Source organism: Mirounga angustirostris, unplaced genomic scaffold (assembly GCF_029215605.1).
Source record: "Mirounga angustirostris isolate CCGP_5_RB_7025 unplaced genomic scaffold, mMirAng1.0.hap1 SCAF_10, whole genome shotgun sequence".
Classification (NCBI taxonomy): Eukaryota; Metazoa; Chordata; class Mammalia; order Carnivora; family Phocidae; genus Mirounga; species Mirounga angustirostris.
The window spans coordinates 19,639,240-19,654,276 of NW_026991718.1; the positions used below are offsets into that span (position 1 = coordinate 19,639,240).

The window sequence follows — 15,037 nt, forward strand, 5'->3', positions numbered from 1 at the left end:
GTATCTAGGAAGAACACAAATTTAACCACCTCAGTTTCCTCTTCTGTACAATGGGAGACATCACGCCATCTTTAAGGTTGTTACCTCCCTCACTGCTACTTGTAGAATATGTTAGGGACAAAAACCTCAACCATGGGGTAAGAGGAGAAACTAAGGAATAGGTGCTGAAAGGAAGGCCAGGTGAATGTGTGAGATGCAGAGGAGGCTGGATGGAGAAGCCTTAGGGAACCCCTGGGCGGGGCCAGAAGATATCATCAGGGTGTGGGGCGTGAGTCTTCTGCCTTAGGTCTGTTTCTCACGTGGTCACAGAGGGTGAAGTCGGCCTGGGGGCACAAGTAGAGAGGATCCTGGGCGCAAAAATTGTGAATCACACGAAATAATCTGGGAGAGGAAAAGCAAGCGGGCTTCCTGCAGGACTGAGGGGGTGGGGTGGGGTGCGTTTCCCGCGTACCTGTCCCAGGAAGGACGCTCTCTGGTAGCAAGCACCCGGCCGGCAGGAGACTGGCGGGGAGGGCCACAGCGGAGTTCTTAATTAGAGAATGGGGCTTCGCTAAGGAGCCAAGGAAGGGAGGAGAGTTATTCCTCAGTCCCTCTTCCTTGCGTCCCCTGGCTCAGCCTACGCATCCTGGACAAATGGGGGGGGGGGGGGAGGGTACACCTGCAGCTTCAGGAGCCCCTGCTGACCCTCGGGGCCCACGGGTTAGGGGCGATGTCAGCTGTCGGCCTGCGCATTCCGACAGGGGCAGGGAATTTGGGGGGGCGACTCCCCCGAAGAACGCTGCAGCTGGAAAACGCGCCTCCCAGAACCTGGGAGCGACAGGCTGGGAAAGGCGCTTCTTGGGGTTCGGGCTTCTGGGGAGGCTGCCGGGGCCGCTGCAGGAGGAGGGCGGGAATTTCCTGGGGCGGGGCGGGGCCGGGGGGTCGGGGCGGCCCGGCAGTGGCCGAGCCAGGGGGAGGGACGCCTCATTAGCATAGCCTCCTCCCCTCCCGGCGCGGCCCTGCCCAGCAACCCGAGCGGAGGGCGGCCGCGCTCAGCCTGGGCGGCTGAATGGGCGCGCGACTCCCGGCTCCGGCCCTTCCGCGTCCCGCCCTCGCTCCCGCTCCCGCCCCGCCCCGGCCTCCGCCGGCAGCCGCCATCCGCCGCCCAGGCTGTGAATGAAAGGCAGGCGCCGCCGGTGCTGGCTGCAGGCGACACGGCGACGCGGCCTCCCGGGAGGCGCTCGCCCCGCGGAGATGTACGGTAAGGAGGGCTCTGCCTCCGGGCTCGCAAACTTGCGGGGCGCGGACCATTGTCCCCCTGCGGGGCCCGGCGAGGCCAGGGGGCGCGGACTCGGTGCCCGGCTGGGCTCTTTCTGTCGCTCTGTGCGCGCGCGGCTGCGCTGAGAGGACAAAGATGCTTAAGGCCGGGGACCCTGGAGTCCTCGGAAGTCCTGCGGGCGGGTCGTTTGCCGGCGTGGGGCGGGTGGGCGGTGGTGCGTCAGGGGGCGGGGGACTGGGGTGATCCCGAGCGGCTGCGTTGTGGGGAGAGCGGGTCTCCCTCGGAGCCGCGCAGGGAGGCAGCGTTGGTGGAGGTGGTCTTGTGACAGCGTTCGCAGAATTAACAAAAGCGGGTTGCGCTGGGGAGTTTTATGCGGGAAGCGGGTCTGGGATTGCCGGGAGAGCTCGCTGCCTGCGTACGCCGGGCTCCGAGGATGAGGGGGGCGGCGCCGGTGCAGAGGGCTGGGGCGCGAGCCAGTTCTGGGAGTCTCTTGTCGCCGCCCCTGGATGGACGTGGCCTCTGTCCGCCCCTGCCGCCCGCGGGTCCCAGGTTCCCTAACTTCCAGATTTGCCCTCGGCAGTGATGAAGGGAGGAGACGCTGCTGAGGGTACAGCGCAGCTCTGGGGAGTCGGCCACCTTCTGGCTGCTCCCCCCCCCCCCCACTTCCCCAGTCTCTCTTCCTCCCTTCCCCAGCCATCCCCTCAACTGATGTGCAACAGTTAGCCAGACCCTACTGATGCACAGTTCTGCTTTAAACATTTGCCAGGCATTTCTCTGGTTTAGAGGCAGTGTGGGTGAAGAAAAGAGAGCGCTTTGGGTCTCACATTGTATCTCTAATGAATGGAGCACTGGAGCACAGCTGCCTTACAGAGCCTCCAGACGCTCTGAGCTGGGGTGTTTGTGTGTGCCTGGGTGTGTGTGTTAAAGAGAGAGAGAATGAGAGAGAGATGTGATCCCGATGGACATAAGTCCATCAAGACCCAGGTCCTGGGTTCTGGCAGCTATCTAGGACCAGCCAAAACACTGGTGCTGTGATCACCTCCCAACCGCACTGCCAGGTAGGAGCTCAGGTGGCACCTGAGGGGTGAGTGTTGGGAGAAGAGCGAGTTCCCGATTTAACCCACCACCGAGGCCCTCTCAGCTGCCTCACTCTGCAAACAGACTGTGAGTCACAAAGTTTGGTGGACGCAGAGGAAGCTAAGCATGGTACAAAGGCTCCGCAATCAGTGGGCCTCACTATTTCGAGAGAGAGAGAGAGACATTCAGCCGTTTCATCAGTGTCCTTTCCTGTCCTGTGGTCACACATCTGCATTTTTGAACCAGGTTGAGACATCAGCAGATCCCCTCAGCAAGTATGATTTCTCTTGGATGCACCAAAAGGAGGGGGGGTTGATCTGAGAGCGTGTTCTCCTGGCCAGTGGGGACTCTGCAGGAAGGTAACAAGGTGGTTGCTTTATAAGCTGGGAGGTTGTGAGGTTCTCAGGAGAAAGCCGTATTTTCTTTCTATTTTCCCCCCTATTCTTTTCTGCGGAGTATGCAGCCTGAAACTGCAGATCACTTGACAAGAGCATGTGACTGCAGGGCACCTGCAGTGGGGAAGGAGTTAGGACCAGGCCCATCAGAATGGGGAAGAATTAGGAACCCTAGTTCTGCTGGGCCACCTCATTGCATTTAGTCTGAGACAGTTTCATAACTGATCCGGGATATCTGGACATTGGGGGTCCCAGTTTGCCTCTCTTGTGTGAAGCAGATCAAGGAGGAGTTGGTTGGTACAGAGAGGTGAACTGGGAAGCCAGCATATCTGGGTGTTATTTTTGGATACACCACAGCTTTTTCATTTCTCTGTTATGTTTTTATTCCTCCAGATGCAAACAGAGATGGTACTTACTCCTAAATCATTCATAGAAAGATTATAAAGAAGGAATCCTCTGGGCAGTTGTCTGCAGCAAAGCAAAGTCACACCAATGCTGGTGGGGAGATTATTACTGAGTCTTGCTTAGTGCAAAGCCTTGTCTTAGGAGGTGTAAAAGGGAGCCCGCTCTCCAAGGGGAGGCCTCAGTGGCCTGGATTTCAGTATTTTCTTGAATTTCGTGAAAAGAAAGGGTCCATGTGATACTTACAATCATTTGCTCCCCGGCAGTCAAGAGAGTGATGAAAAAAGAAGTGGATTGAGAGGTTGGGAAGGCACAGAGCCGGACTTCTTATATTTGGTTCTTGTTTTCCCCTATTTTCCAAGTGATTTGCCCGAGTTGACAAAGTTAGATGGAACAGGGGAAAATGAAAACAGGCTTCCTAGCTCAGTGCCCCTCCCCCCTCAATGCCTTGGGTAAATGCTCATTAGGAAAATGCCATGAGGGATTTTATTGACTGATGGGCTGTGAGGCCCCCATGTATAGTCAAAAGTCACCTAAGCTTTAGGTGGATGTGTCCCTTGACCACCCACCAGGGTGACTTGATCACACTATGAATTTGTAAAACCTGACTCCCGTTGCCACCTCTCAGCTGCTTGGAGATCTGGGACAGATCTCCCTCAGCTCCCCTCTTCCCTCCTCCTCACTTTACCTCAGCCCCTGACAACTTAGTCTTGCTGCGTTCCTCAGTCTCCTCCCTCCCCTTCCTTCTGTCTGTGGAAGAATAAGGGCCCCTTGTCTTGGCTAGAGGACACAGTGCTATTTGGGACAGAAAAAATCTTAGAACTGGAGTCAGCCCATCTCAGTCGAAGAGCCAGCTCATGGCTATGTGACCACAGACAAGTGGGGTCATCTCTGGAAATTACATCTCGGTATGAATTGGTAGAGTGCCCATCTATGCCTCCCGAGTCTGTGGTGAGCCTCAAAGCTGGGCAGCGGGTGTAACAGTGCGTCAAGAGGTTCTGCACTCACAAGACAGGTTGCTTGAGAGCCTCGTCCCTTCAGATCCTCTTGGGCCTTTACCCTTCTCTCTTCCTCTCTGCCAGCTCCTGAGATGGCTGTTTGCATCACTTCCCACCCCAGCTTAACCACACAGATCATCTGCCTTCACTAGCCACTCAAGCCCCTGAACTAGTGCTGCTTTCCCTTTGCCAAACTCACCCCCGCTGCCTCCTTACCACGCACTCATTCCTAAATCCCTGTCACTTTCTGGAAATGGCTCTCCAGAGGGGCTCAGGTGACTTCCCACAGTCTTGTTTATACCTAGGAACACAGGTTGATAAAGTAGCTGGAAAAATAAAAGCACTTGGTACTGGGGTAGAATAATCGTAGGCACATTTTCTGGGAAGAAAAGGGTTCCCCTTAATGTTTCTTTGTGTTTGAATTGTATAACTAAGTTTCCCTATTCCTCTCTCCTGGGATGGAGCCACAGCTCTCCTGCCTAGGAGTGTCCCACTTGCCCACTGAGGTGAGACAGAGCTCTCTGAGAAATGCTACCCTCCAGGATGAGGGCAGTGGGCCATGGAGAACGACTGGACAGAATTTCCCCAGAACCACATACAGTCCGTAGAGCCCGATCCCACTAGAACAAAAGCTGCTCACCTCTAGGTCCTGCCTCATCCTCAACATTTGCCTTTCTTCATGCTTTGTGATTGAGAATGCGGACTGTAGAGAAGTGAGCCATGGCGGACACCTCTCTGTAAAGTGTGCAACCCGTGTGGATGGTGTGGAGTAGCTGCAGGGTGAAGCTGACTCCCTCTGAGGTGCAAGGCTCACTGTTGCAGAAATCCCCACAGCTCCTGCTGCTCCCCATCACAGGCAACTCCTACAACACCCACCCACCCACCCACCCACCCACCCACCCACCCCCCCACACACACACCCAGGCACCCACATGCGCACAGGCTGCAACCTCCTCCCCCAAATCTTGAGGTTCCTGCAGCCCTATGGTGCGGTGTTTGGCTTGGGACAGGAGCTGTGTGTCCTGCCTCCCCTTCCCCCCCTTCCCCCCCAACTCCTTTAGTCTTCTCAGAAGCGGGGCAGGATCTCCTTGCAGCTCACAGTTCAGTGAATCCAAAGGCAGTTTTCTTTCTGCCCATGTGTGAAAGTAGAAAGTTAATATTACTTTACAGAAAGTCTAGAAAAAAGAGGAGGGAAAACACTGTCCACAATGCTACACACTAAAACCAATGTTTTAAAAAAATACTTTTATATGAATAACCACTAGGATTTTGTACTCACCTTTTGCCCTTTCCTTGTGATTTCTTGCCCCATCCTGGCTGGGTTACCCTGGGTGGGAGGGTGAGGGAGCACCGAGGGCCCCATAGCCTGGGTCTGAACCCTGACTCTGCCCTTCAGGCAACCTTGGACCTGAGCCTTTCTGAGCCTTTTTCCTGGCTCTACAAAGATGACAATGTCCGCCCACCTCACTGCAGAGATTAATCAGGATAAGAGAGCTGCCCCCACTTTTTCCTTCCCTTTCCTCAACTCTCTCCTCTCTGTTTCTTAATAAAAAAGCCAGGGAGAAACAAGAATGTATGTCCCATAAGCTTAGTATCAGTGCTGTGAGACTGTTCCTTATATCAAACAACAACAACAACAAAGAAAAATCTAATTTGAAAATCATCTTGTTTTTTCCTGGTAGTCATCCAATCCTTCTAGAAAATCTGGAAAACATAGTAAACTATAAACAAGTATAACTGCTTTTACTGTTTTGATACCTTTCCTTCATGCATTTGTTTATGTGGTTAGAATTATTCATTTTACATAATTTTATATCTAATTTTATATATTTTCTACTTTAATATTGAAATATAAGCATTCCTCCCCCCTCCCCCCACCCAAGTTAATAGCTGCCATTTTTAATGGCTATGTAACAGTCTACTGACTGGAAGTATAATTTCCTTCTTGTACATTTAGGTTGTACATACAGTATTATAACCCTAGGAAGGGTACCAAAGCTTTCTCTGAATTTTAGAATATTTCCCTAGCAGCTCTCCAAATGGGTTGATCAAGGTATAGGAACATTTAAAATATTTGTTACATATTGTCAAATTATTTTCAGTTTGTATCAATTATAATCCCACTAGTAGTTTTGAGAGTACCTAACCCCCTGTACTCTCAAAAGCATTAAATATTGAGATTCCCCCCAACCTGTGCTAATTTGATAGAAGAGTTGTCATTTTAATTTGTATTCTTTATTTCTAGTGGTCAAACACTCCTTATGTTTTTTAACCATTTACATTTTAGTGAATTTTCATACCAGTGACTGCTTTATTTATTGAAGGTATTAACTACTTGCCTGTCATTTGCTTTACACTTTGTGTTTTGAAGGGAAATAGATATACACTGTCAAGTATTTCTGGAGTGTCAGCTACATACGATCCTCCAAAGGGCATCAAGGGGGATGCAAAAACATAGAGAAGCCCTTTCCATCAAGAAGATTCCAATTTCAGTAGGTAACCAGGTTATAAAACGTGCAAGACTAAATGATACAAAGGTAGATTCAGTAAAGTTGCACAGTGTTGCAGGATCCAGGAGTTACTCATTAGATGTTCAGCCAGCAGTCCCTCCAGGTGGAAGACACCGCTGTGAGGTGGAGCCTTTTGGGAAGACTTTAGATGGGGTCTGAAGGCTGGATGGAGAAGGGGGTAAGGGTGTGCCAGGTGGAGGCACCAGGGTGAGAAGGCTCACAGATGTGGGGAAAGAGACCTTTCCAGAGAGAATTAGGGGCGGGGGCTTCCTGGGTTTGGGCAGAGGTTAGGTGGAGAATGACTTGATGGAGATTTTGTCAAGATAAGGGCTGTTCAATGATCTCTATGAGCGTTCGGAGCCATTGAAGATTTTAAACTGCCAAAAGGCTGATTTGCACAATTGATCTTTTAGGGAAATGAAGCTGGGGGCACTGGGGCCACTGTGCAGAATGGGGGGGGATGAAGTGAAAATGAAGAAAAGCAGAGATAGTTGTTGAGGCCCCAGGTAGTTGCCGAAGGAGTGAGAAGCTTTGGACCATTTACAATTGTGCACTTCCAGTGGGAAATGTTTGCCCCTTTTAAAAAAAGTGGTAGGACTGGGGGTGGGCGGGGGGAAGGGAATTGAAACTTTAAAAAAAATTCCCATGCTACATAAATGTGGGTTATATAAGCACGTATAGAAAATAGTTTATTTTTTTCTCTCAAAAAATTTTTAAAAAAATTTTAAAGAAAAAGAAAATAGTTTATTTTGAAATAGGTGCTAAATTCCTTAGGGCTGTAAAGTTATTATAATCTAACTTGTTCTAAAGATGATTTGGAGCCTATACTTTATATAACACATATACACATGTACACATACCTGCATTACAATAAATAAAGAGATCAAAGCAATTAAAATCTAAGAATTATACAGAAAAAAAGCTGAGAATAAAGTTATTTCAGGGGGAAAAAAAAAGTGCCTACCAGCAGGCCCTGTTGCAAATTCAGTTTTGAGTTTTCTACAGGAAATTCAGTTTTGAGCTTCCTGTAGGCCAAAAAAGAGGGGAAAAGTCATTTGCAAGACTCATAGCATCTGTAGATATGGTTGTTTTTTTTTTATTCAATTGCCTAGGCCCCAAACAGCTTTTTGAGATGCTGAGATCTGAAAGAAAATCCTCCCTGAGTTCCTCCAAAAAGAGGAGGTATTTCATAAATACTGATCTAAATTAGATTTTTCTTTTGCAACTGTAGTTCCCTTAATCTGCTCTATACCAGTCTGGAGAGCCCTGAGACGTGTCCAAATGCAAGTTTGTGGGTTCCGATTCCTCACCTTGAAATTGCCCCTGGCTCTGTTCTCAGCTTCCTTCCTAGTTTGCCATAAGCCAAGACTCACTGAGGCTCTTGTCCCCCTTCATGGATGTGATTTCTCCTTCCACGGATAAATGTGAGCCTTCAGAGAGGTTGCTCCCTGGAGAAGCCATTCCTGCCTTTACAGTTACTGGTCACTCCCGTTCATGTGCCTTTGTTTACCTCCCTGCACAGCTATTTATCACAATCTAGTATTTCTCTGGTCTGTTCTCCGTGAAAACAGGGAACTCATCTCTCTCTCTCCCTACTGCCTCTTTGAAAGGCAGGGAACTCATTTCTCTCTCTCCCTACTGCCATGAAAACAGGGAAAACAGCATACCCTCACTATGAAAACAGCTCCATGAAAACAGGGAACTCATTTCTCTCTCTCCCTACTCCCTCTTTAGGGCATAGGACAGTGGCTGGTACAGAGTAAGGCACTGGAAAACTTTATTCAAAGAGTGACTCCTAAGCTAGGTGTCATCTTTTTTATCTACCTTGTAACTCCTGACCTTCTATGTATTTCAGCCTTAAATGTGTTTTGAGTAGCAGTACAATTACTATTACCTCAGTTTCCATTCACTGGGCCCTACTGTGTGCCAAGCAGTAGTCTAAGCACTTTTTATGTATTAACTGACTCAATCTTCCCCAAACTATGTTAGGGATTATTATTTTCATTTTAGAAATGAGAACATGGAGGCGTTGAGAGGTTTAGTAACCTGCCCATGGCTACACAGTTATATGATAGGACTGGGATTTCAACCTAGGTGGAGTGTGGACACCCCGCCTCCTTGCCATGGCACCAGCCCTGAAATATTCTGAATGTTTCCGAGAATCCAGGCCTTTCCTTTGCAGAGCTCACTGTACCTCACACTCATGCATGTCAATTTGGGCCGTGCAGAGGAGTGCAGAAGACAGGGATGGACCCCTGAGGGGGATGTGCCTTCTCTTTGGGTCTAAGCCAGTCAGCACGGAATCTGGGAGCCCTCACTTCTCGGTGGGATCCCCTGCCTCTGGGTACCCTTCTTACCCCCTTTATCATTGTTTTGTTTTGTGGGAGAGCAAGGGCCCCGGGAAAGCCCTAGGTGTGGATAAGTAAGTAGGAGAGGAGCCAGGAGAGCAGGTTGGTGGCGCCGGAAGATAGGATACAGGAGCCTGTGAGGGCATGAGAATCAAGGAGGCACGGGCATGCATCTCAGAGACAGGGGCAGGTAGGGGGGCAGAGGGGGGCTATCATGACCACCACGGAGTCACACACATGCCTAGATGGCAGCGTTCTTAAGGACAGGCTCCACGGTCAGTGCTTGGCCTGGAGAACAGAGACTGGGGACCTTCTTTAGCAGGAGGACCTCATGCTTCTCGACAGTTTTCCTGTGAATTAAAACTCCTTCCGTGTCTTCAGGTCCAGCCAGTCTGGATATGGCAATCACTGCCTCTGAGGGGTGGGTCAGGACTGAGTGGTGTGTGGGAGAGTGGGACAGGGGCCCCAGTCCCAGATGGCTACTTCCTAGCCATAGGACCCTGGACAGTTCCCCTCCCTCTGAGCCCATTTCCTCCCCTGTAAAATAGGGATAATCAGTCTGCCTGATGTAGTGAGGGTATGCTGAGGGGGTCAAATGAGATAATGTCTAGCTGAGTGTGTTTCCATTGCAGAACACTATGCCTATCAAAGGTGATATTACCCCCATGCAAGCAATTCTAATGGATGCTTCTGGGGCATGCCCACGACCTCTCCAGAAACACTGATGATCCCGGGGTACAAGGATGGAAATGTTATGTTTAGACTGTGTTTGTTAAATGCCTTAGATGGCAGGGTCTGGTAAAAACAATGTAAAACCAGAGAGCTGCTTCCATACTGTGAGCTAGACCCCTGCCTCTGTGAAATCTGCCTGCCAGATTGGGCCCCTGAGATGGGACAGCCATTAACGCTGATGAAGTTGAGCGCTTTCTGGTCTCCTAGAGGACCAGCCATGGATTGGCAGTCCGTGACCATGTCCCTTTTCATCCCTGTACCAGAAAGACAAGAAAATCTCAGAGACCACAAAGAGGGCAGATGTGGCCCCTTTAGCCAAGTCTTATACTGTGCTACATTCTTTTTTTCTCTTTTTATTAACATATAATGTAATATTTGTTTCAGGGGTACAGGTCTGTGATTCATCAATCTTACACAATTCACAGCCCTCACCATAGCACATACTATGCTACATTCTTGTGCCCTACTGACATTTAGCAATGTTTATTCCACGTCATTCTACTCATTATCTCAACTCAGAACTGTCTTTGGGTGGTGGATGCCATTCTTTCTGTGGTTGAGTTGAGGGCACAGAGATTTGGAAGTCCAACAGTTTGCTCAAGGTTATGCAGGTGGTCGAAGTCATTTCTCTCCACTGTCTCCTAAGCAGGTGCTCACAGAGCTTCATGTGAGATGAAACACTGCCTTTGTACCTTGTGGCAATTAGTGTGCCTTATGCCAATCAGCAAATTTCACTGCAAGGGAAGAATTCCAAACTGAATATTTGAGTAGATTTGGCATGGTTTCCTTGTAGGTTTATATCTAGGGCTTTTAAGCTCAGTGCCCTAGTGCACATCCTGTGGTCTGACTATAAATCTGAGAATTAGGGCATCTGGGTTCAAATACTGACTTTGTCATCACCCTACAGAAGGACCCAGATAAATTCAAGCACCTGGGAAGCAGGAGTCTTAGCTTCTAATTTAGCAGAGCTCCACGCTTCACCTCCTGCTTATTGAGAAAGACTTCGCTCTGTGTCCCAACTTTCTTTTTAGGTAGATAATACTTTAAATAACATTTATAAATTGTATGAAGAAGAATCCCCAAATTACAAGAACATTTGTAAAGACCTTGGCAGAGATCCCTTAGAAAGGAGTACCTGTAATAGGATGTCTTCTCACTACTTGTTCTAGAGCAGAAGCATCCAAGATGATGCTGAAAAAATCAAGAGCTCCGCAGCCTCCTGCCACATCTTCTTTGGGTCCCCACTGTATCTTATGCTCTGCTGTTATTTTTGTCATTTATTTGTCACACCGAATGTCATTTCTTTCTTTCTACACTAGATCTGTGACACTCTTGAAGACACAGACCGTATCTTAATTATCTTTATTTTTCCTAGCATCCAGCAGAGATCTTTGGTATGTAGTAAGAGCTCAGATGTTTGCATTGAACTATAAAATAATTATGTGTGCCATTTATCCATCCATCCATCCATCCAAACAGAGCAGCCTGTGTTTCCAGGGCATCAATGATAGTGGGCAGGGCAGGGGGGCGGTGTCTCAGAAAGAACCCTGTAGTTCAAAACCATTTTACTTTGTCTTCCCCCATTGGTCATAATGCTGTATGGAGTAAAGAATATGCCAGAATATAACCATTTGAATTTTCCTCTAGACTTCGACGGTGTTCGTCATCAGAAACAGTCGCTTGGCCTGCCCGCAAAAAAAATGGTGAAGGGCAGTTAGAGAGACATTCTCCCACATTTCCTCCTTGACTTGTGGAGCTCAGAATAAATGTCACAATCTTTTTCTTCAAAAAGGAAGGTCACTTAGTAGTATAATTATGGGTAAATCTTTGTTTTGATTTCCATTCATATCTTTTGTGCATTATTCTTTTGTAAAACAAGAAAGATAAAAAGGCCCTTGGAGGCAAAGGCAATGAAATGTCTGTTTTTGCATTGCTTGGAAGCACCTGACCAGAATGCTCCTGGATAAAGCACTACACAGCCTTGTGCACCCTCAGTCTCCGAGCTGGAGGATGGAGGCACTGAGCAGAAGCACAGGTGTGTGAATCTTGGTCATATACAGAGAGAATAGAAAAGGGAACAAAACCAAGGTCTTCCCATATTGTTCCCATGAAACTCCTGAAAGTGCCTGGTCCTACGAGCTGCCTGGGCCAGCAGCTGGTAAATACAGTACACACGTCTGTCTTGAGAAGTTTTGCCCCAAAGCTATTCCACAGCACCACTAAGAATGTCCTCTTCCCCCCAGACAACACTGTCAGAGAAGAACAAGGCTGAGTGTTCTGAGGAGTGGGCGGTGCTGGACGTCGTACAAGGCTTTCCTTCTGCTTGATCAAGGACATTCATTTCTGTGCTGGGAGGGAGAGTTGGCCATCAGAGCTGATTCTGGCTCTGTGAATTTGAGCAAAATTCTTAACCTCCCTCAGCTTTGGTTTCACCATCTGCAAACTGGGAGAGCTGGACTGGATGGTCTTGAAGGGTTCCCCAGTTCTTAGGTCTGATAATGGGTTGGAGCAGCTGTCTGTCCCCTGGGCGGGGAAGCAGGGACTGAGGGTGTACCCACAATGGGAGTTTTCAAAAGATCCAGATGGCAATGTAGACACTGTGATCTCAGGTCCTTTATGTAACCTGGCTATCAATGATCAGATGAGGGTAATGATCCCTTTGTTAATACAAACAGTGTCTGTCCTGGGGTCCTGTTGAATGGGGTGATGAAGCTGACAAGTATGTTGGGGTAAGTGTGGGTAAGAGCTGTGTACATTCCAAGTGCTGGCGCTACAATTCTTGCTTTATTATTATTTTTTTAAAGATTTTATTTATTTATTTGAGAGAGAGAATGAGAGACAGAGAGCATGAGAGGGAAGAGGATCAGAGGGAGAAGCAGACTCCCCGCTGAGCAGGGAGCCCGATGCGGGACTCGATCCCAGGACTCCAGGATCATGACCTGAGCCGAAGGCAGTCGCTCAACCAACTGAGCCACCCAGGCGCCCCTACAATTCTTGCTTTATGTATATTCAAATTTCACAAAATTCCTGGATGGGAGGTATTCTTTTCCCCGACCCATTTTCAGATAATGATAAGAATGTTCAGAAAAGGGGGCATCGGGCTGGCTCAGTCGGTGGACCATGTGACTCTTGATCTCAGGGTTCTAAATTTGAGCCCCATTTTGGGAGAAGAGATTACTTAAAAATAAAATCTTTAAAAAAAAGTTCAGAAAAGTTAAATGACTTGTTGGAGGTCAACCAGTTCATTAAGTGGCATAGCCAAGAAAAGAAACAGGTCTGTTTCATTCCAATGTTATTTTCTTCTATTATGCCTGGATTTTTATTGAAAATGCCATCATTAATTGGACTACCTCAAAATTAAAAACTTTTGTGCACCAAAGAGCCCTATCAACAGAGTATAAAGGCATGGAATGGGAGAAAATATTTACGAATCAGATATCCGATAAGAGATTTCTTTCCAGAATATATAAAGAGTGCTGGAGCATCTGGGTGGCTCAGTCAGTTAAACGTCCAACTCTTGATTTTGGCTCAGGTCATGATCTCAGGGTCATGGGATCAAGCCTCCCATCAGGCTCCACACTGGGCGTGGAACCTGCTTAAGATTCTCTCTCTCCCTCTCCCTCTGCCCCTCCCTCCCCACCCACCACACTCTCTCTTTCTCTCAAAAAAAAAAAAAAGTGCCTACAATTCAACAACAAAAAACTTGTTAAAAAATGGGCAAAGGACTTGAATAGACATTTCTTCAAAGATATATAAATGGCAACAAGCCCCTGAAAAGACACTCAGTGTCACGAATTATTAGGAAAATGCAAATCAAAACCACAATGATGTATCACCTCAGAGTCACGAGGATGGCTATTATCAAAAAACCAGAAAATAAGTGTTAGCGAGGATGTGGAGAAAGTGGAAGCCCTATGCAGTGCTGGTGAGAATGCAAAATGGTGCAGCCATTATGGAAAACAGTAAGGCGGTTCCTCAAAAAACTAAAAATAGAATTACCATATGATCCAGTAATTCCACTTCTGTATATACCAAAAGAAGTGAAAACACGGCCTCAAAAAGGTATTTGTACGCCCACGGTCATAGCAGTATTATTCAAAATAGCCCAAAGTGGAAGCAACCCAAGTGATTATCCACAGATGAATGGATAAGCAAAATGTGATCTATACGTACAATGGGATATTATTCAGCCTCAGCCGTGGTTGATGACCTAGCATTGTCACCTGATTGCTCAGGGGTGTATAGAAAAGGAGACCAGAAATTATGATGTCATCATATTCTTGGATCTCTGAAAAACTCCTCCAAGTTGAATGAAGAATATCATTAAAGTACCATTTTTTTTTTAAGAAAGAAGATTTATGTAAATAAAATTGAGGGTGTGTCTGTGTGGTGGACATGGCCGGAATGATGATGAGATTTGGAGGGTGCATCAGGGGTGGTCTGCGTGGGGGCAAGTGCGTCTTCATCTTGGTGGGGGGTGTATCCCAAGGAGCTAGCCGCTGTCCTTGGGAGTAGTGAAACTGAAGCTCCGTAAGAGGTCCAGGGGAGAAGGTGTGCAAGACATATTCACAGAAGAAAATAAACAGTGAATTCAGACGGTGTCCCCCACTGAACTGGAGGGGCTGGCACCCTAAATTGCAGGTTGAATTTTTGATCAAGCCACCTCTCACACCGGCAGCTTGAAATGGCCCTCTCTGAGGTGAGCAGCAACAAGCCTTATTTATTTACGAAAAAGCTCATGCTCCACTAGGGAGCCAGCCTATAATCAATGCGTGTGTACTAGCCTTGAAAGAAATCCACTGGAATACTAACCATGGTTATTTCTGCGCAATAGGATCATGGATGGTTTTTGAATTTTCTTTAAAAAATAGTTTGTATTTTTCACATTTTGTGTAGTGAGCATGTGTTGCATGGTGGCAGAACGTAAATATAATTAGGAGTATTTTTCATCATCAAAAGCCTGTGGAGAGTTATCTAGAATCTCCTAATTATGTTGTAGAAACAATTATGCAAGAATGCATGCAAAAACAAATCTATGATTAGAGAAATTAGAAATCAAATAGTGGTTGGGTGAGGGGCTTGACTAGAAAGGGGAACCCTTTAGAGGGATCTGAAATGTTTTATCTCTTGTTTGAGTGGTCGTGACACAAGCGTGTAAACAGTTGTTAAAACTCAAGGCAGTGAACTCTTAAGATCTGAGCAGCTACTGCATGTTAATTAGATTACAATAAGACCGTAAGAAACCCAGGAGAAGAAGAAAACACGCACGCAAACAATAGCGGGTCTATTTTGCATCGCTGGCAAGTTGGCGGGCCGG

General features: G+C 47.7%; 1 protein-coding gene across 4 annotated transcripts in view; it reads left to right on the forward strand.

Annotated features, from left to right (window-relative positions):
* Positions 1–1,084: 1,084 nt before the first annotated feature.
* The window catches only part of EFR3B (EFR3 homolog B), an 86,942-nt gene continuing 72,989 nt past the window's right edge, over positions 1,085–15,037 (forward strand). For 3 of the 4 annotated variants that reach the window (XM_045884205.3, XM_045884206.3, XM_045884208.3), the window contains exon 1: positions 1,086–1,240. In XM_045884205.3, coding sequence (XP_045740161.1) covers positions 1,156–1,240 — 85 coding nt within the window. In that variant the 5' untranslated portion in view covers positions 1,086–1,155. Of the gene's footprint in view, positions 1,241–15,037 lie in introns of all 4 variants that reach the window. The other variant, XM_064571945.1, reaches the window with a different exon arrangement.